Consider the following 19,761-nt stretch of genomic DNA (forward strand, 5'->3'; position numbering starts at 1 on the left):
CCAGCCTTGTGCCTGAGCGCGCCTTGGAACCCGCGTCTCCGCAGCCCGCCCCGCCCGGGACCAACGCCCGCGACTTTGCCCCTCCGGCGGCCCCCCCCCCGGGCTCCTTTCCCGCCTCTCTTTGGCATAGCCGGCCTTGCACAAACAGCCCCGCCAGGTGTGTCCCGTCGGCTTGACTCACCTGCGCCGCGTCGCAGGCCGGAGCGCGGTGCCCCTTCCTGCCCATAGCAGCAGAGCAGGCGACTCTGCGGCGACCGCATTCGGGGGGCTTCTGCCAGGATGCACCGATTAATTCTGAAGGTGCCACAAAACTCTTGATTTCAGGAAGACTCGGAGAAGCGAGCAGGGAAAAACCCTCAGACTTTTCCAGGCGTGTTATCTCAGGGCAGTGCTGTGTTGCCCGGTGTGGAAGGAGATTCTGAACAAATCCAGTCTTGCCTGGACATCAAACAGTTGTAGAAAAGACGAGAAGCAGAGGATGTTTTGGTTTCCTCTTCAGAGTTGCATGTGCTAAGCTGAAACTACAATGTGTAGTTTTGCCCACTTGCAGTACTTTTACAACTTTGCTAAGATCTTGCCTTTTTCATTTTAAATTTCACTTTCACAACATGCCCGGGATTCTACTGGCACTTGAATCACTAAACCAGAATGTTCACCCAGGAATCCTTCTGACTTCAGAATTTCCGCAGCAAAAGGCACAGCAGACTTAGGCCACTTCTGTTGCCGCCTTTGGGGATTTTTTTGGGGGGTGGGGGGAGTTTCCACTCATGCTGTTGTTGAGGCAGATCCAGAGAGTGGCCGTGCCCGGTTGTCACAGATTCGGGTGTTCCGTGTTGTCCTCCGGGCTGTTTCCGGAGGGGGCTGCAGAATCACTCTTGGATTTGCAGTCCTGTGCAGAGAGGCCAGAAGAGCTGGAGGGAGGGAGGGAGGGGCGGCCAGAGCAGAGGTGTGGCTGGCCCCCTCCCCTGTTGTTGTTCAACTGCTGTGATTGTGAAGGTGAAGGAGGGATGCCTGAGCTCCTTTTTAAATTGCTGTATTTTGTTGGCCTGTTTGGAGGGTTTCTCCCCCACACCCACACACCACCCAAATTTATTTTTGGCTCTGGCATGCAGCAAGTGCTCGATTACTAGAAAGAATAAATGGTGGGCTGCAGCAGGGTCAGTCCCAGGGCCGAAGAAGCACAAGCCAGGTCTTCTCTTCCACTCCCACAGCTGGGCGGCAGGAGAATTTTGCCAGCCCCCCCCCCCCCTGCGGCTCTTTCCCAAAATGGATCAGAGTGTCAGAGAGGCAGCTGGAATTGGCTAGAGCCAGGGTTCTCCTCCGCCCTCCCCAGTGCAGAGGGGAAAGGGCAGGCGGGCTTCCTCGAGGTGGCTGGGGAGGGGATTGCTTCCCACTCCCTTTGGCCTGGCTGGGTTGGGGTTGAAATGAGCCCCTGCTGCTCCATGGAGCCCCAGTTTCCAGAGCAGGGGACTGGGGCACACAGTTCTGCGGCCCCAAGGACTTGTGCACTTGTGAGAAGATGGAAGAGTATGCTTGGGAGAGGACGGTGGGGATTCTGGGCAGACTTGGCCAGCAGAAGAGCCACAAAAGCATAATGGCAGCACAAAAGGGTCAGGGCGTGGACAGGGGACCTCCGGGGGGGGGGAGCGGTGTCCCCTGCAGATGTCCTTGGCCACCTAGCTTTGCCCAGTTGGTTGATCTGTGCAGCTCAGGAGGCACAGAGTTTTTCTAGGAAGCAGAAGTCCTCTGAGTGACCCCACATGAAGCGGGACTGACAGGCCAAAGTATTCTAGGATTGCATTTCTGCTTTCCGTGCCCCAGGAATGAGTGGAAGGGAAAAGAAGAGTGCCAAGAAATGCTTGGCCAGGAAGGTCCACACCCTCCCTAGAGGCCTGGCCCTCTAGGGAGCGCGGCTCCTCATGGGCAGCTGTGGGCCGGCCTGTGGTTGGAATCGCCTGCCTTGGCTGACCAGCTCTGCCCTTGGGCCTGCTCAGCCCCTCTTGGGCTGGGGCAGAGGTCGGCAGGTCTGCTGTTCCCAGAACAAAATTGGCCAAAATGTCTATTTCTCGAGGGATAGTCGATGCCGTGAGAACAAGCAGGGGGTGTGGAACTGGCCTTCCAGGCGGCGGCAGGGAAGTCGGCAGTGGGGGCCTTTCCGGCAGAGTGTGGCAGAAATGCAGATCTGCAGCCGGCCGGCCTTGAAAGAGAAAGGAGAGAGGCCTGGGGAAAGTTCTTCACCTGGAGGTGAACTGGAAGGCGCTCCTGTTTGCCAAGGGAAACACTGGGGGGGAGGGGGGGCTCATGAAACCAGCCCTGGGGCTGGGATGAGGGAGCTGCCAAGGGGGAGATGCTGTGGGAGAAGGAAAAGCAGAGGGGCCCTTGGCAACTGGGGGGGGGGGTCAAGGGACCAGCCTCGTGGGCTGACATGGGATTTTGCCAGGGCTGGAGTGGAACAGAAAGCAGCCAGAGGCTGCTGCAGAAAGGCACACGGGGGGGGGGGGAGTGCCTTGAGGAACAAATCTGTGACTTGGAGTCCCCGAGGAAGCCCATGAGATGCAGGGGGGCTAATTGGTCTGTCTCTCTGAGGCTGCATCTCCATGGGGATGTTCCTCCACGTGGCATGTCGGGAGGCTCCGTACTAGACCACAGTGCCCTCAGGGTTGATCTGAATTGCTTGGAGCCTGCCTTGCTGATTTTGGAATTCATACGGATCGATGACTTTTGTAGATCATCCCTGATTTGGGGGATTCGAACCCGGTTCTCCCCCGAGATCCTGGTGGGACGATCATCTGTTTCTGCCCAGTTTCTGCCCTCCTCTCCCTCCCCCTCCCCCTGCTGCTGCATTGCTGATTGGAGGGCCCTGCTGTCTGCTAGACGAGCTTCTCATCTTGGCTCTGGCCTTGAAAACCTCTGAGGTCCCCAGAAGTCAGCTGTGGCTGGAGGGAGGGGGGGAATCCACCTGAGTGTCCTTGAGAAAGACGGGCTACAAACGAACCACAAGGGCAAATAATAAGAAATCCCAATGGGAGCAAGGCTCCTGTTCCCCCCCCCCCCCCGAGTAGGCTTGGGAAATTCTTGGAGATTTTTTTTGGGGGGGAGCCTGTGAAGGGGAGGGAAGAGGCTGCAGTGGGGCATAATGCCACAGCCCCCCTCCCCCCCCCCTGAGCCATTAGCTGTGTGGGAGCTGATCTCTGTGGCTGGAGGCCACTTTGGTTCCAGATCTCCTGGCCGTCCCTGGGTGCCGGCAGACCTGCCTTTGAGCTCGTAGAACAGAAACCAAACATTCTGCAGCTCAGAGGAGAAACTGCGGCCTGGAGTGTCTCTGAGACTTCATCTGCAGCAACTCTGGGAAGTGGGGGGGGGGCAGCAATAAGCTCCATGTCTCCAATGGGGCAGGGCAGGGGGCCACGGTGAGGCCCCTCCCCCACGAAGCCAGGCGACAGCAGCTCAGCCATGAAACGGAAAATGTGGGGGGAGCGGTTTTCAGGACCACCGTTGTCTCCGCAAGTGCACCGGCGGACGTGGGAGGGGGGTGTTGGTGCGGCGGCAAGGAGAATAAGGAGGGGTCCCTGTCCCAGCCCTGCCCTGCCCAAGTGGAGCTGCATCTTCACGCTTCTTTCCTCTCCCTTCCAGGTGACCCCGGGCAGCAAAGCCGCAGCGGCCAATTTGTGCATTGGAGACGTCATCATGTCCATTGATGGGGAGAACACAGAGGGCATGACCCACCTGGAAGCCCAGAACAAAATCAAGGGCTGCGTGGACGAGATGCTCCTGACCGTGGGCAGGTAAGGCAGGAGGCAGGGTGGGGCTGCAGCTCTCCCTGCTGGCCAAGAGCCCTCTCCTGGTGAAGCTGGTCTTTGCCTGACACTCCCAGCTACGGTCTCTCGCGTGGGGGGAGCGTGGGGGGAGGTGGCACGCCTACTGCGTTGTGACTCAGCCTGAATATTTTGAGCATTCTCCGTCCTGATGGGAATTTGCCTGGAAGATGCTTGTGCTCAGCAGACCACATGCAAAATAGGCTAGAGGTGCTCCACCAACAGAGATGGACATGGAACACCGTGGAAACCGGGGGCTTGCTCCCTCCTCCGCGCTGGATTGTTGCCAGGGATCCATTTGGCTAGAGAAACTGGAGCCCCTTTGCATTGTGCTGGGAGCACTGGGGACCTCGCCCTGAGGCGCCAACGTGCATCGCCTGGCAGCAGGTGTCTGACTGGAGCATGGCTTCCCCAGCCAGCCTCTTGGCTGCGGGGCCTGAGGGTGCCAGGGGGAGCCTAAAGCAGCTGCGTTCCTCCTGGCCTCTATCCTCTCCTCCCAAGAGTTGTGTGAGAGAGGTCAGGGGGAGGGAATGTCACGGGCCCAGCAAGCTTGCATGGCAGAGCAAGGAGGCCTTCCCGTGTGACATTCTGAACCCCAGTTTCAGCCACGCTGGTTCCTGTTGAATAGTGCCACTAATGGGAGCCCTTCCACACTCGGCACTGAAAACTGCGGTACCCGAAATTGGTGTCATTGCAACGATGTAGTTTTGTTGGGATGGACGATTCAGAACATAAAGGGACATAACAAAAACCCAACCTGGAAAACAGGTGAGAGCCACAAAGGTTAGGGATAAAACCATCTATAGAAAAATATAAACCATTTATTGTTGGAGTTCAGAAATGTTTAAAAAACATAAAATAATATCTGAAACGTCTCCATGTGTACACCACAAAGTTTGGTCTTAAAAAGCATGCCCAAAAAGAAGTTCCTGCCCAGAATTAAACTTTGTGGGTCTTCCAGGTGCCCCTGCTGGACTCAGACTTTGTGCTGCTGCTTCAGAGCCACAGGGCCGCCCCCCCCCCCCCCCCCGGTAATCCTCTGCAATGAGTCAGTGATTGCTCATGATGGGTCACACGGTTGCTTTTCACACCGGATCTCAAGAGTTGGGGGTTTGGAGCTGGGGAGATCACCCAAGAGCATTCAGCTCAGAGTGCGTGGAGATGTTGACGCACGATGCCCTCAGCGTCTCTTGGAACTGCTGCTGGTTTTGAATGTACAGGATAATGCTGCTGCTGTTATGACCATGAGCTCCAGAATTATTGCCAATTGTTACTGGATCCTGGGAGAACAGAAGCTCCCTTCTGGGCATAGACAATAGACCTAAGTGAGCAAGTAAGGAGCCGTGCGTTTCCCCAGCCACAGAATACTTCTGTCTGCATCAGTTTATGTGATTGTATTCTGGTGCTTCAAATAACTGAGGGTGACTGAGGTTTAAAACATTTATATCCAGTTTGATTTATTTAGGAAAATAGGTGCTGCCTCTTCAGGAAGTTCCCTGTGCAAAACAAGATAAAGTTGTAAAAACAGTGTTGAAACCCTTAGAATTAGCAATATTAAAGAACCCTGACAGTGGATAAAACAGCATCATCAAATACTTAATAACAGACTGAAATGGTACTCTGCTCTTCTAAAGAGTGACTAAAAAAAGTAATTTCCTACATCACTAATGAGAATACAAGTCAGACCTATGCCCTAATAAATTAAAATATCACTCCCCCCCCCTCCGAAGCCTCGGCAGTTTTCAGGATTAACCACGCAAATAAGGGACCCCAGTTTGGGCCCAGAGTTTAATTCTGGGTATGATGCCAGGCGTCTTAAAAGTGCCCCTGGACTCACCCTGCCATGGCAGTTTGCTTCAGGCGAACTCAGACGAGGGTCCTGCAGCCACAGGCCCTGTGGGACAGCTGGATTCTTTATTTGTTGACCATTTTCCTGGGTGTGCCCCCCCCCCAAACGTTTACGGAAGCCGCAGTTTCCGTCTTCTGCGAGGGTGTGTCGGCACTCCCCGCTCCTTTCTTGGCCGGGCACCTGAGGAGCAGAGAGCAGGGCGTGTTTGCGGCTGCAACACATCTTGGCCAGCGTCCCTGATTCAAATCACGTCGGGGGTTGTACAAGGAGACTTCTGGGCTCGGCGGGTGCCCAGGCTTGCCACTGGCCTTTCATGGGGAGCAAGAACAGCAACTGAAGTAGAGCATGAAATGCAACCGAAGGGGAGGGGCCCTTTGGGCAGGGTGAGGGGAGAAGCTGTCCGGGCCCCTCCAGAAGAGGACTCCGTGGTGCCCGCAGGCCTCAGCTCAGCCCAGAGGGCGTGGCCCCAACTCTCTGTGCGGAGTCCAGGCGCTACAAAGCTGGCACCAACTCTAGCCCAATTCCGTGCCTGGAGATCATAGAATCATAGAGTGGGAAGGGGCCATACAGGCCATCTAGTCCAACCCCCTGTTCTACGCAGGATCAGCCCTAAGCATCCTAAAGCAACTGGAGTCCCAACTGATCTCGGGGCGGCCATCCCGCTGGAGACAACGGCTGCTTTGGAAGGGGGACTCTCTGTGGAATTAGACATCACTTTCTAGGTCCCGCCTGTCCAAACGCCGCCCTTCCAGGCCACGCCCCAACCCCTCCCGGCATTTCCCTACCCAGAGCCGGCACCCTCCGCCCAGCCCTGTCTCTCCAGGGTTTCCCGGGGCTTTCCTGCAGCCTTTCCCAAATCTGGTTTGCCGTGATGTTTGGGGAAAGGACTCCGTGTGGGCAGCATCTCCCCAGGCCTACCTATAATGGGAAACCCGATGGAACTTGGCTGCACAGTTGGGAAACGCCAGGAAAATGGCCCTGCATGGAGTGAGACTGCTGGCAATTTTAGGAGGATGATTAAGCGGGAAGAGCTGGAGTAAGTTGCAGACTTACAGTAGAGTACCTGCCTCCTGAGCTGCGTGTGCCAATCTGTTGCTTCCTACGCTGTCTTGTCATAGACTCACAGACTCCTAGAGTGGGAAGGGGCCACACAGGCCATCTAGTCCCACCCCCTGCCCTGTGCAGGGTCAGCCTTAAGCATCCAGGAGAAGCATCCAGCTGCTGCTTGAAGACGGCCAGTGAGGGGGAGCTCCCCACCTCCTTAGACAGCCCCTTCCACTGTGAAATATTTTGGTTCAGGAACTTTAGACTGGTCAGTTGTCCAGTCAAACAAAGCTCAGTCAATTCACTGTTATAGTCCTCGCCAATATTTTAAAGCATTAATATATTTTAATCATTTGACAATAATGACAATTGATAAAGCCCTGTTTATATAGTTAAAGCATTTGTATCCCACCCTTCTGTACACATGGAGGCAGGTGAAAAAAGAGCAACAATTTGCAGGAACACAAACTCCTAAGTCATAACAACATGCTGCAAGAACACAGCCCATAAGTTAATTAACAAGATTAAAACAAAAAAATATGATAAAAATGCAAATACAAATTTAAAACAAGTATTAAGAATGCCGAGGTTAGAACTGCAGGGACCAGCAAGAGAGCAGGTATCAGGGCTGCCAACTCTGGCCCTGGGAAAAGGAAATCCCTGCCTCGGGATAGCAGCAGAGGGGGCGGAAGGGGGAGTCCGGCAGGGTTCTCCCCCACAGGTTAGTGTTCCGTGGGCAGGATTCTCTTTCCTGCGGCTGCCAGAAGTGAGACAGCCAAGAAGTGGGTCTCCCTGCCCTTTGCGGCAGCTTTGGCCTCGGGTTCTCTTTCCTCCCCTGCCCTCTGGAGGGATTGTGGCTTCCCGGATGAGGCCAGGTCAGTGGCTTCATGGGGCAGGCATTTCTCTCCCCTGCCCTTGTTGTGCTGCAGACCAGCTACTATTGCACAACATTGTGCAACAGACCCTTGGGCTAATCTGTAGCCAGCCATGAGGCAGCAGCTGGAGCTGGGGCTGCTTCTCCTTTGCAAATTCTTTACTATCATGGAAAAAGCAGCAAGAACCCTTGTGCACACACACACACACACACACACACACACACGCCTCTCCTCATTGACCTTGCAAGGCTCTGGAATGAAGACGGCTAATTCTCTTGGCACCTGAAGCATTTCGGAGCAGTTGGGACAGTGGCTGAGCGGCTGCCAAGAAACAGGCTCGTCTGTGTTTTCACTTAATTGCGCTGCCGGTGGCACGAAGTGCAGTGGAAGTTGAAAACACACGCACACCCCCCGGCAACGGCTCGTGCTGAAAAGTTAAAAGGAAAACAAGCAAACCACACGGCCGCGCTACATTTGGGAGGGAAGTGACCCAGGAATGCTGTGGGATTCCAAGTGCCTTCGGAACCAAGAACTCGAAATAGAGGCTGGTTTCTTAATAAGGTCTGGGAATGCCTGGGATTCCCTTTAGCCCTGGGGGAAACCTGGGCTGTTCCAGCCAGCCCCGCATGCCCCTCTCTCCCCGTCTATAGATGGACATGCAGTCAGACCAGCTGGTCTTTGGCCCATGGATGGGCGCATCGCTGCCGTGAAGAACTGGGGACCAGTCAGGGAGCCGATTCCCTCAGAAGCAGAGGGCGTCTTCAGTTCCCGGTGCTGGCTGCTGTGCTCCTGGGAGCCAGATCCAAGCTTGGCCAGGCTGGGAGAAATACACCAGACGAGGCGGGCACAGGTGCTTCCCCCACAGCCAGTCCCAAAGGCGAAGGTCCAGTCCCTCGGCCAACCCATCCGGACTTACTGGCCTGTAGGTATCGTTTTCAGGTGCTTTGGGGAAAACACTCTTTGTAGGGATGTGCCACAGGGCCTTCCGACGTGAGTCAGCCTTCTGCACTACAGGAAGGCTTCTCAGGAGTCAAGGAATCTGGCTCTCTCAGTCTGGATCCAGACATAACCAGCAAACAGCCTGAAGGTTCACCTCCTGATAGCAAACCTCTCACACCTGAGCCATCAGCTCATTAGAGCCGGCAAGGACAAGAATTTAAAGAGAGAAGACATAGTGCTCATCTGTAGGCTCCCTATTGCAGGGAAGTGAAAGAATCATAGAGTTGGAAGGGGCCGTCTAAAGCAGGGGTAGTCAAACTGCGGCCCTCCAGATGTCCATGGACTACAATTCCCATGAGCCCCTGCCAGCAAATGCTGGTCTGAAGCATCCAGGATAAGTATCTGTCCAGCCACTGCTTAAAGATTACCACTGAGGGGAGCTCATCGCCTTGTAGAATCATAGAGCTGGAAGGACCTCCAGGATCACTGCAGAATGCAGGAAACTCACAACTCCCTGCCAAATTCCACACCCATATGACCCCCCCCCCCCAAACTCCAGAATCCCTGGCCAGTCTGGCCTGGCAGAAATTCACCTCCCAACCCCACGGTGGTGATCAGCATTTCCCTGGGCATACAAGGAAGGGACAAACACTGACGCAACCCTCCCTGCCCACCCACTCACCATCTGCCTAAGTTCACAGAGTCAGCATTTCTGTTTGATGGCTATCTAGCCTGTGCTTAAAAACTTCCAAAGAAGAGGAACCCACCACCTCCCGAGGAAGCCTGTTCCACTGAAGAACCACTCTAACTGTCAGGAACTTCTTCTGGATGTTTAGATGGAATTTCTTCTGAATTAATTTCAACCCATTGGCTCTGGGGTGACCTTTCAGTCTTTTCTCATATGACTTGGTCTTCAAACTCCTCACCATCTTTGTTTTGCCCTCCTCTGGACATGCCCTGGTTTGTCTACATCCTTCTTCAATTGCGGTGCCCAAAATTGAACTCTTAGGCAGCTGATTTCACTGTTGGACTACTCAGTGAATTTCCTCCCCTGATATCTAGATTAGTTCCCAGACCCAAGATCATCCTTTCCACTCTCCTCAACTCTTGTCTCAATTTTGTCCACATCCTTTTTGAAGTGGGGCCTCCAAAACAGCACCCAGGACTCCGGGTGGGGTCTGACCAATGCGGTGTACAGTGGGACTAGGACATCTTGCGATTTCAACGTGATTCCTCTGTTATGGACTCCAGGATTGCAAGAAGGGAGACAAATAGCAGATGGGGGGAGGCAATTTTGATGTTGCAAATGGTGGTGGCAGAGGGACATACATCCCAGCTCCCGGAGATGCATATTAAACACGTCTATCTGTCCATTGAGGTCTCAGGCAGGGAAAAGTCTTCCCCATCACCTTCTACTTGGATTCTTTTAAGTGGGGTTGCTGGGGATTGAACCTGGGACCTTCCACCTGCCAAGCGGATGCTCTGCCCCTGAGCCACAGCCCCGCTTCTTATTTGCATCCTGGGCATCAGGGCATGTCAAGGATCCTCAGAGGCTCCTCCCATGTGAGCAACTCTTTGATCTCTCGTCATGATTGACACCTTGGGGCTGATGCAAGCCAAAGGACACCCGATGCTCCTCGCAGGCGTGGGGCAATGTGCTTCCTTGTTTGGAAGGGGATAGCTGTCAGCATGGCCGGAATGGAGCGCCAGCATGGCCTTGCCCTTTCCATTTTTATCCCTGACTAAGCCGCTCTCTGAATGCCCTTTGTTTCTTCAGAATTAAGGCTGACAGCACTGAGATGCCATGCAGGCTACCTCGTTCAGAGGAAAGCAGTTCACTGACCCACCATATTTGCTTGAGAACAGGTAGCCCCTCCACAGGAGCCAGGTGAAAGGGGTGGCCAAGGCTTGCTTGGAAGCGGCCGCTGTATCAGGGGATGCCTGTCATGGTGGGTTGGATTCCCTCTCCAACTTCCTCTTGGTTCTCCCCCCTCCCATCACCCCATTTTTCTCCACACCCCTCCTCTGTCTGCCTGGAGCCTCAGGGGCCCCATCGCCATGCTGCTCTTCACCCCGTGTGGCCTCTCGGGCAAGACACCCCAGTTGAGCTGCACACCATGCCCCCCCCCCCCGAGGTTCTGCCCCGGAGCTGGCAAACCTCATGGGAAAGACAAAAGTTGCCCGTTTCCTGTTATGGGGCCAGGGTGGGCAGTGGAGGGGTGGAGGATGGGGGGGAATCTATGCCCCCATGGGAACATTGCTGTTGTTAGGTGCAAAGTCGTGTCCGACCCATCGCGACCCCATGGACAAGGATCCTCCAGGCCTTCCTTGTCCTCTATCGTTCCCCAGAGTCCATTTAAGTTTGCACCGACTGCTTCAGTGACTCCATCCAGCCACCTCATTCTCTGTCATCCCCTTCTTCTTTTGCCCTCGATCGCTCCCAGCATTAGGCTCTTCTGCAGGGAAATATGGAAACATTTGCCTGGATCCAACCCTGGATAGGAATGGGCTAAAAACTGGATTTGGCCTGCTGTCATTCCATTCGTAGAATGGATTCTCTCAGAGCAAATATTACGTTTATTAAAACTGTTACATCTTATAGCAAATCTGAAGAATAGTAGAGTTCACCCACCCGATATTTCATTTTGCAGAACTGAATCAAAAATCTGGTCTCCCTTGGTTACCGAAGAAGGGAAAACCAATCCTTACAAGATGAACTTGGCTTCCCAGCAACAGGTAAGTTATCAAGACTTATACTCGGTTCCTTCTTGCGAGCCTTTGCCCTGGGCAGTCCGGAGGTAGCAGAGTTTGGGATTGCAGCTTGTGGTTGATGGGAGACCCTTGGCCAGAGGGCTGGAATGAAACTGAGGAGCCGGTCAAGTGGGGATTTGCTAGGTCCTTAAATTGTCTTCTGCAACAGAAGAAGCTGATTCAGCAGCACCTGTTCCATACTTTAGCTGGTGAATCTGAAGTAGATTCTTGCCCATTTTTATTTTCTGATGGGCCTGCCCTAAGAGGAATGCACTGCCAGAGGACGTAGGGACAGCCCATGAGCATAGATGGCTTTAACCATCAGAGAGATTTGTGGGGAAGTGGTCTGTCACTGGCTGACTAAAGAGGCAGTAAACCTCTGAATCCCAGTGCCAGGAGGCAACATTAGGGGAAAGCCTCCGCTTCTGTGCCCCGTTATTGGCTGTCCAGAGGAACTGGTTGACCACTCCGTGGACTGGAAGGACCACTTGTCTGACCCAATAGGGCTCTTCCGAGGTTCTTAGGAAGGCCTTGGCCTCTCTGCCTTTTTGCTGGCCCTCCAGAGGAACTGGCTGGCCATTTGTGAGACAGGAGGCTGGACTAGATGGACTCACAGTGGTCTGATACCCAAAGTTAAGCAGAGTCAGCCTGGGTTAGCATTTGGATGGGAGCCCTCCAAGGGGGTCATGACACGGAGGCAGGCAGTGGCCAACCACCGCCAAACAGCTCTTGCCTGGCTTCCAGCCAACCCTCAGGTCTCCTGGCCACGCAACAGACATGGCATATATATGATAAATGAAGCAAAGGCCTGATCCTGCAGGGATCTCAGTCACCCAGGGAAGATCCTGGTACTGTGGTACTAGCTGCTGCCACAGCAATGGTTTTAAATTTGAATCTACAGAGGCCCGTAAGAATCCTTGCCTGGCAAAGACCCCACATAGCCCCGCCCTCCTGCTGAAACATTTGGTGGGTGCCAGGGAAAGTGTTGGTGAGGACCATGGCACCCTCCAGGGCAGGGGTTCATGGGAACTGTAGTCCGTAGACATCTGACTTCAGCTCAGGTGCTGCTTGTGTGGATGGGGGAACAGCTGGTCAGGAGCCAGGAAGGACTCACAGTCTTCTGCTCTGTAGTTTAGCCGTCTAGCTGAGCCACCCGAGAATGGTCAGGCCCTTTAGATAATGTGAGTCATGTTGGAGAGGCGTGGACCAAAGGTCCAAGGTCTTTTCTTTGGGTTTCTGCTCTGTTGCCATCAGAGGAAGGAAATGACTGAGGAGGTTGGGAGCTTTGGCTGTTTGCATTCCTCCTCCAGTTGTGTTAAATTCAGCACATGTCTGTGCTTGATGTGTGTGTGTGTGTGTGTGTGTGTGTGTGTGTGTGTGTGTGTGTGTGTGTGTGAGCTCCATGCAGAGAACAGAAATGATTACATGTCCTTTCAGGCTATCTTGATAGGGAGAATGTGAATAATTTCTTAGCACTGCCGACTGTCTGTTTTGCATACTTTGGGGAGATATTTTAGGGATGACCCTTCAGCTGCTGCTACCAGTGGTGTGTATTTTGGGAAACAGGGAGTGGCTTTTAGAATATAGTCGAAAGTGGGGAGATCTCTCTGCAGACTGAGCGGCAACTGCCCAAGTGAGGTCGGGCCTTCCTGGCGGGCTGTTTTGTTCAAGCTGTGCCGTAGTGGCAGGCCCATCTTCATCCCGGGCATTTGGGTTAGGCTTAAAGTGTGACGGGGAGGCTGCCATGTTAGATTTGCTAGTTTTAGCTTCAGAAAAGATCGCTGCTCTGAAAAGGGTTCCTCTCCAGTGTGCCTCGTTTGCTCTCAAAGCACAACACACAAATTAACTGCAGGAGTTTGTTGCCCCAAGAGGAACGAGGCAGCAGCCAGCTGGAGTGACTCTTAGAAGGATTCAGGGGTGGTCAAACTGTGGCCCTCCAGCATTGGCTGGCAGGGGCTCCGGGGAATTGTAGTCCATGGGCCTCTGGAGGGCCGCAGTTTGACCACCCCGAGCTTAGATGGAGAAATGGACCGGCCTTTGGAGTGTAAGAACCAGAGCGCCACTGAGAGTTCAAGACCCCCATCCAGAGGGGACGTGACAGGCATGCCCAGTGAAAAGGAGTGATTGTCCCCATTCATTCCCACATAGAGTTCAGGGAAGATTTGGGTCTGACACCCCCAACAGTAAAGGTGAGATCTGCACAGGGGGTCAAACGAATTTTCCTTGACCCTTTGGCCCGCGAAGGCAGGCTGGAAGAGGGAAATCCACTCGCTGACCTTTGGATGTAGGCGTTTTGGCAAGGTTAGACTGCTAGTGTGGCTTTGGCCTTTGAAAGCGAGAGGGCTGGGGGGGGGGGCTTTCTTGGAGGATGGGCTGAGGCAAAGCTCTGCCGTTGCCCCAAACACCCCTTGGGCTGCTTCACTTGCCGTGGCACAAGGTCACTGCCAGGTGCCCTGAGGGCCTCCTGACTCCCACCAGCTCGCAGCACGTGGCTCCTGGTTTTCAGGAACATCCTTGCACTGCAGTTTGCCTGTGGCTGTGCTGTTGGGCCGCCCCACGCTGTGATGTGCACCGCTTCCACCTCCTGAGAGCCTCCGCTGTGCTGATGCGCCTGGCCTGCCGTGCCTCCCTTTGGGCCAGCTGTTGAGTCCTCTGCAGGGGGGCCTCTGTGGTGTGTGCCCTCCCTGTTGGCAAGGCCAGGGCCTGGGCGGTGGAGGGGGGGAGGGAGGGAGGGAGGGAGGGCAGGGCGAGCGCCTTCCCCTCCTCCCTCCCAGCCAGAGGTTTACTTGCCAGGCTGACGTCAGGGCTGTGTTGACTTTCCTGGGCCTTGCCCAGCAGCCAGAGCCTGCGTGTCACATTCTCTGGGGCTGAGGTCACCCTGGCTGCTTTGTAGATGGGTTCCCATGGAAATGGGAGGGGGCCCAGGGCTCCAGGAAGTGGCTGGGGGTGGGGTGACCTGGGGTGAGCTGGGGGGGGGGGGAGGCAGGGCTGCTCAGGCAACTGGGTGGGGCTCTGGGCTCTCATGGCTGAGCACTCCAAGGGAGGAAGCAGGAAGCGGCTCGGGCTGGTTTGACATCCTACCTGGAAGCTTGATGGGTTTCAGAGTGCCGAGAACTCCCCCCCCCCCCTCCAGAAAAAGAGGAGGGCTTCCCCTTGCAGGAAGACCTGCTTGGCCTGTGGGGGAAATAGTCCCCTGTAAGGCTGCCCACACCGTAGCCCTTTTGAGGCGTCCTTTTGTGCCCCAGTTGGTTATTGAAGCCATTCCTTTGAGTGGTCCAGCCCTGCTTTCATTGGCCTGGCTTTCGGTAGGAAGGATGCCTGCTGGCTGCCCCTTAATCGGGATGAAGTTTTCAGAAAAGGCCGGATGGTTTGCAAGAAGGCATCCCGACAGAGAGACTGAGAACAGTCTGTCCCTGGGCCCCCGCTGGAGATTCATGAGCCGTTTCCCTGAATTGTTGCTTCTTCGGCTGGCTCAGCCTGCCACCGCTCTGTGCCAACTTGTACAGGGCAGGAATGTTTTTCTCACAGCAGCAGAAGAAACCTGCATGGATGTATTGGGGGGGGGGGGGGAGAGTGGCTGGAGCACTTCATAGATAGGCAAGGGAGGTGCATCTTACTTCAAAAGGCGCGCACCTGTGTGTGGTGGAAGGTTCAGGGCTAAAAGAAATCCAGCTTCCTCAGGCCCTCCGCTGTTCTGGATTTGTCTCAAAGTCCATTTAAAATGGCTTCACCCTGGACTTTGTCCCCCTGCCTGCACTCCCCCCTCCCCACCAAAACCCCCACAGGTTGACTTGGCCTATTCTCTGGCCAGTCGGTTGCATTCTGCTTGCCCCCAGCATGTCTGATGCCTCTGCTCCCTTGCACACAGGAAATAAAGCACATAGGAAGCGCGCATAACCGGAGCGCCATGCCTTTCACTGCCGCCACTGCTTCCGGCACCTCGCCCAAAGTCATCACCTCTCAGTACAACAGCCCAGCCGGCCTGTACTCCTCCGAGAACATAAACACTTTCAACAGTGCTGTGGAGGCAAAGTCATCCTTGGGTGCCCAGCAGGAGCCTGCCAAGAAGTAAGTGCCTTGAGGTCCCCCGTGGGGCTCCCGCTGTTTCGGAGGCCAGCGCAGGGGGCAGGAGCCAGTCTTGCGCACGTCCATGTCATTAGGGGGCCCGAAGCGGCCAGCGCTGTGTGTCACCTTGTCTGTGGAAAACCCCTTTTTTCTTGCAGGTTGGTTGCACAGCTGGTCTGTGCCTGAGACCGGGCGTGGATCTCACAGAAGACCCAGTTCCACTAATGATTGTCCCTTTTTTTGCTCGCCAGCAGCGTGTCCACTTTCAGCGTGCCTTCAGCATGGGGGCTCAGCCGCCAGCCCCCCCCCTCAGGTGCCTCCGGCTTTTATTGTTGAGACTTCATGAGTTTGGGCTCTGCTTTCAGGGGAAACGGGTCTGTCCCTCGCAGCACGTGTGCCGCCCCTACAGAGCGCTTTGGGGATTTGGGGGGTCGGTCTTTTTTGTCAAAAACTAAACCCACGGGGCAACTTGGTTCTCTGCCGTCCCTGACAGTTTGCTGGCAGAAGAAAGAAGTCTGCAGACTGTGGCATCCGTGCCATAGGCCGAGGCTTTTGCACCTGAAGTGACCCAATCTCATCCTTCGGAAAGAGCTACTTGAGGGGGGCTCCTCAAGGATTTTAGGAATGGCAGAAGCGAGCATTGGTTCCCGACCCCTGCTGAGGTCCCCTATGCCGACCTGGCTGAGTTTTCCACTTAGCGCTTTATGGTGCGCAGAGACCAAAGTCTGCCCTTTTGGTCTCACTGCCGGTCCTGCCCCGGCCCTGATAGAAGGTCCCTTTGGAGCTTTCTGCTTCCAGACGAATAGATGAACTTGGTGAAATCAGCCATCTCATTCACTCCTGAGAATCGGATCCCATGTCCCTCTGGCCTTCTGCATTCTGAGGGCCTCCTGCCTGCAGTGTGACCAAGTTGTTGCTGTTTAAATCTGGGCCGGCTGGACATTATTGAGATATCTAAATGGGGGGGGGGGGCTGGCAGGCATGGGCAGATCTCAAGGAGGAGGACTGTCAGTGGCCAAAGGGAACCTCCCTGTTCAGAGGCAGTCAACCTGTGAACAGCAGTGCCCAGGAGCCAACATGTGTGACCTATGCCCTCCAGAGGAACTGGTCGGCCATGGCGAGAGGCAGTTTGCAGGACTTGATGGACTACTGAGCTTCTTCTGAGCTTCCTATATCTGAGTCATCTCCCCCCCCCCCCCCAATAGAAACAGCATGTAAGGGAGGGGAGCTAAATCCTCTCCATTACCTTCAGCACTTTTATTTCAGATGACGTCACTGTCACTGCCGGAGTCAGGCTGGGGAGGGGGGGGGGCGGAAATCCTTAAAAGCAGCAGGATGCGATGACCTAAGGATCAGAACTCCGTAGATCCACGCCCTTCCCTCTTTCTGTCTTGTTTGGCCCTGAGAAATTCCTTTTTCTCTTAGTGCTTATTAACGTCTTCCTTTCTTCCTCCACTCCAAATCTCCACCCACTTCCCTGCCCCTCCTTTGTCTGCTCCGCTTGAGCAGCCTGCTGCCCCCCCCTGGCGGATTCAAGGCCCCCTTTGCGACGGTCTATAACCCTCTCCAGCCGTCCGCCTCCCCCCTGCAAAGGAGGCACAGCACCTCGTCCGCCCCGGCCCCGGCCAGAGTGAGCATAGAACAGCTCAAGGAAGTGGCTCAGATCTGTCCCAACAGCCCTGTGGAGGTGGACGTCTCGGGAATCAAAGTGCAGCACGTACAGTTCAACTCTCCTTTGCAGCTCTACTCGCAGAGGAACATCCTGGACTCCTTGCAGGGGCAGATCTCTTCCGTTAGTCCCACGCTCCCCAGGTAACGGGGCCTGAAGCCTGTGAGTGGCTTTCCCCCGAGCCGTGGCCTGTTTCTCACTGCCCTGCACTTGCTTGTGGCCAGGAGCCTCGGCCGGTGGGCGGCAGGAGCAGCACTGCAGGCTGAGCCATGGGGAGGCCACGTCCGATGCAACGCTTTTGGCTTCCAGCCCCTGGGAGGTACGGGGTGTGGCATCAGGCATGCTGGGCTCTCCCGTTTTGATTTTAGGGGGCGGAATTTGTTCCTTCCTTGTCCCTGGGATGACCTTGCTGTTTAGTGCAGGGTCATGGGGCGGCATTCAGACCCACAGATGCTTTGTGGCCATTGAAGGTGTAGGGTTGTGGGCCGCGTTGTCTGAATCGGCCACTCTGGACCACTGCAGCCAGCGCCTCACCACGGAGGGGGAGGGAGGGTGTGAGGCTGCGCACCCTCTCCCCTCCCCCCTTGGTGAGGCGCTGGCTGCGGTGGCCTGGAGCGGCCAATTTGGACGATGTGGCCCACAACCCTAGTGGAGAGCCTAACAGGGCTCCTTTGAAGACCCAGTGGATGGCCACTTGCCTGGGGGAGGGGATGGGGGGCATTCCAGGGGGTGGGACTAGCCCTTGATGCAGGATGCCACTCCCTTTGGAGCTTCTTTTCTCTTTTTGTCGTGAATGATAAAGCACTCAGGTGCTCGCGGTAACCAGCACTGGCTTGTGCATGCAAAGCAGACGCTCTCTTCCACCAGCATGAAGTCACTCAGGGCATCGTTGGCTCAAAGCCCCCCTTTCTCGCGGCTTTCTGTCTAACGGGGGCACCCAGAGAAAGGTTTCTGAAGACCTTAACTGGTACACAGGTTTATACACGAAAGCAGGCAAGACCTCCTGGGGGGTGTTAATGGGTCAAAACCAGCACTGCACCGTGCCCAGAAACAAACTGGAAATGAAGGGATATCTGTAAGTGTTATGGAAATACTTGGTGAGTTCTCATCAGTTCTTAGCCCTGATGTGGATAGCCCAGGCATGCTAGACCTTCTCAGGCCTTGGAAGCTAACTCAGGTTGACCCTGGCTAGTAATTGGATGGGAGACCTCCAAGGGACACAAGGATCATGACCCGGAGGCAGGAAAGGGCAAACCACCTCCAGAAGTCTCTTGCCTGGCTGCCAGGCAGTCCTCGGATCTCCTGGCCTATGCGCATCTTAACCATTGGCTCTATTAATAAAAGAGAAACAGGCTCCAGGGCGGGCCCTGTCTGGGTCTGCCTGCAGTATGGGCCAATCCGGTCGTCCGGAGCGCTGGCCCCCACCACCTAGCCGTGTGCAGCTTTGCCCGCCTTTGAGCCCACGCACACACTGGCCACGGAGGGCGACACACCTGCAGCCGCCTGTCGAGCCCTCTGCGCAGTGGCAGTGCTGCCGAGGTGGCGGCGCTGGAGGAGGCAGCCCCATGAAGGTGGCAGCACCACCGACAGAGGCTATGGCCGGGACCAGACTGCCGCCTCTTCTGCGCCTTGCCTGCGCATTGCGCTGTGTGCCCGAGCTGCCACTGCTGGAGCACACGGTCCCATAGCAGCGGTGTACATGGGCATGACGTGTGGGCCCAGCCTGCTGCCTAGGGTGGGGCTCGCTGCTGGCGAGGGTGGCAGAGAGGCGGAGAGCCCTGCCGGCCCTCCTTCCGCCAAGACAGAGGGAGCCCAGCTTGCATCGGGGAACAGCAGGTAGGGCAGCATGGGTGCCCACAGGGGGGGTGGCGGCCCCGGGGGGGCCCATTAGTTCGCGTTGCATCCCTATGTGTAACGGGTTTTACGGCTAGTAGTCATTAATAAACAAAAAGAGGTCACAGAGGTGGACAGTTGCAAACAACAAGGAAAAAAACACTGTGAGAATTACAGTAATCCAGTGGTCGTTCCCTCCATTCCAATAGGCAATTTCCAAATCTCAGTACAAAGACAACATTGATTGTATACAAAACCCTCTGTGTTACTATTGTACAAAAAGTCTCCTGTTCAAATGAATACATTGTAAACAGACAGCATAACAGTCGGACAAGCATATCCCAATCTGTGCATAGTTAACAAGTAGCATAATGGCCAAGGACAGCATAGGGACCAGACGAACATGCCCAGGTGTATGCGTCGTAAACAAAGTGACACGGTGGCCAGGTAAGGATGGGTAATTCCCCATTTCGGACTTGCCTTTTTCAATGATCTTCAAAGCTGAAGAGTATCCTGTTAGTGGAATAACAGACTGATAACTTTCTGACCTGCCCGGCTGACAATTTCATTTATCAAATGGCAGATGAACCCACAAGAGGTTCAGCCATACTGGACTTAATACTGACCAACAGGCAAGAGTTGGTGGATGAGGTGTTTATTGTGTCCTTAGTCTTTGTGCTGATATTTGAAACTTTTCTATCCACTGTACTACACACATGCCAGATGATAAACAATGAAGTCTGCCATGTTTTGAACCAAGGGAGTTTTCAGATGGTCTTCATGGGCAAACACCCAAATGACAGTACAGTAACCAAACTCGAAAGTTACTAGGACATGAATCACTGCAAAATGAATTCTGTCCTGAAGGAAAATGACTGACAGTTGAGCAAAGGAAGCTTGTATTCACCTTAGCCCTAGTAT

General features: G+C 54.9%; 2 protein-coding genes and 1 long non-coding RNA gene across 45 annotated transcripts in view; 1 reads left to right on the top strand and 2 right to left on the bottom strand.

Annotated features, from left to right (window-relative positions):
* SORBS1 (sorbin and SH3 domain containing 1) overlaps positions 1–741 on the bottom strand; it is a 268,843-nt gene extending 268,102 nt beyond the window's left edge. For 16 of the 43 annotated variants that reach the window (XM_077351066.1, XM_077351079.1, XM_077351074.1 and 13 more), the window contains exon 1: positions 182–241. In XM_077351066.1, coding sequence (XP_077207181.1) covers positions 182–226 — 45 coding nt within the window. In that variant the 5' untranslated portion in view covers positions 227–241. Of the gene's footprint in view, positions 1–181 lie in introns of all 43 variants that reach the window. The other 27 variants (XM_077351032.1, XM_077351042.1, XM_077351045.1 and 24 more) reach the window with 8 other exon arrangements.
* The window catches only part of PDLIM1 (PDZ and LIM domain 1), a 29,880-nt gene that overhangs the window by 460 nt on the left and 9,659 nt on the right, over positions 1–19,761 (top strand). The window contains exons 2-4 of the mRNA XM_077351085.1: positions 3,634–3,785; positions 11,174–11,258; positions 15,142–15,341. Coding sequence (XP_077207200.1) covers positions 3,634–3,785; positions 11,174–11,258; positions 15,142–15,341 — 437 coding nt within the window. The remainder of the gene's footprint in view (positions 1–3,633; positions 3,786–11,173; positions 11,259–15,141; positions 15,342–19,761) is intronic.
* Positions 4,844–8,485, bottom strand: LOC143844070 (uncharacterized). Its single transcript, XR_013233800.1, has 3 exons — positions 7,824–8,485; positions 5,653–5,844; positions 4,844–5,311 (listed from the first exon to the last, which is right to left on the bottom strand). It is a non-coding gene; the product is annotated as an uncharacterized LOC143844070 (long non-coding RNA).

The sequence above is a fragment of the Paroedura picta genome, chromosome 8 (assembly GCF_049243985.1).
Source record: "Paroedura picta isolate Pp20150507F chromosome 8, Ppicta_v3.0, whole genome shotgun sequence".
In the NCBI taxonomy this organism is placed as follows: Eukaryota; Metazoa; Chordata; class Lepidosauria; order Squamata; family Gekkonidae; genus Paroedura; species Paroedura picta.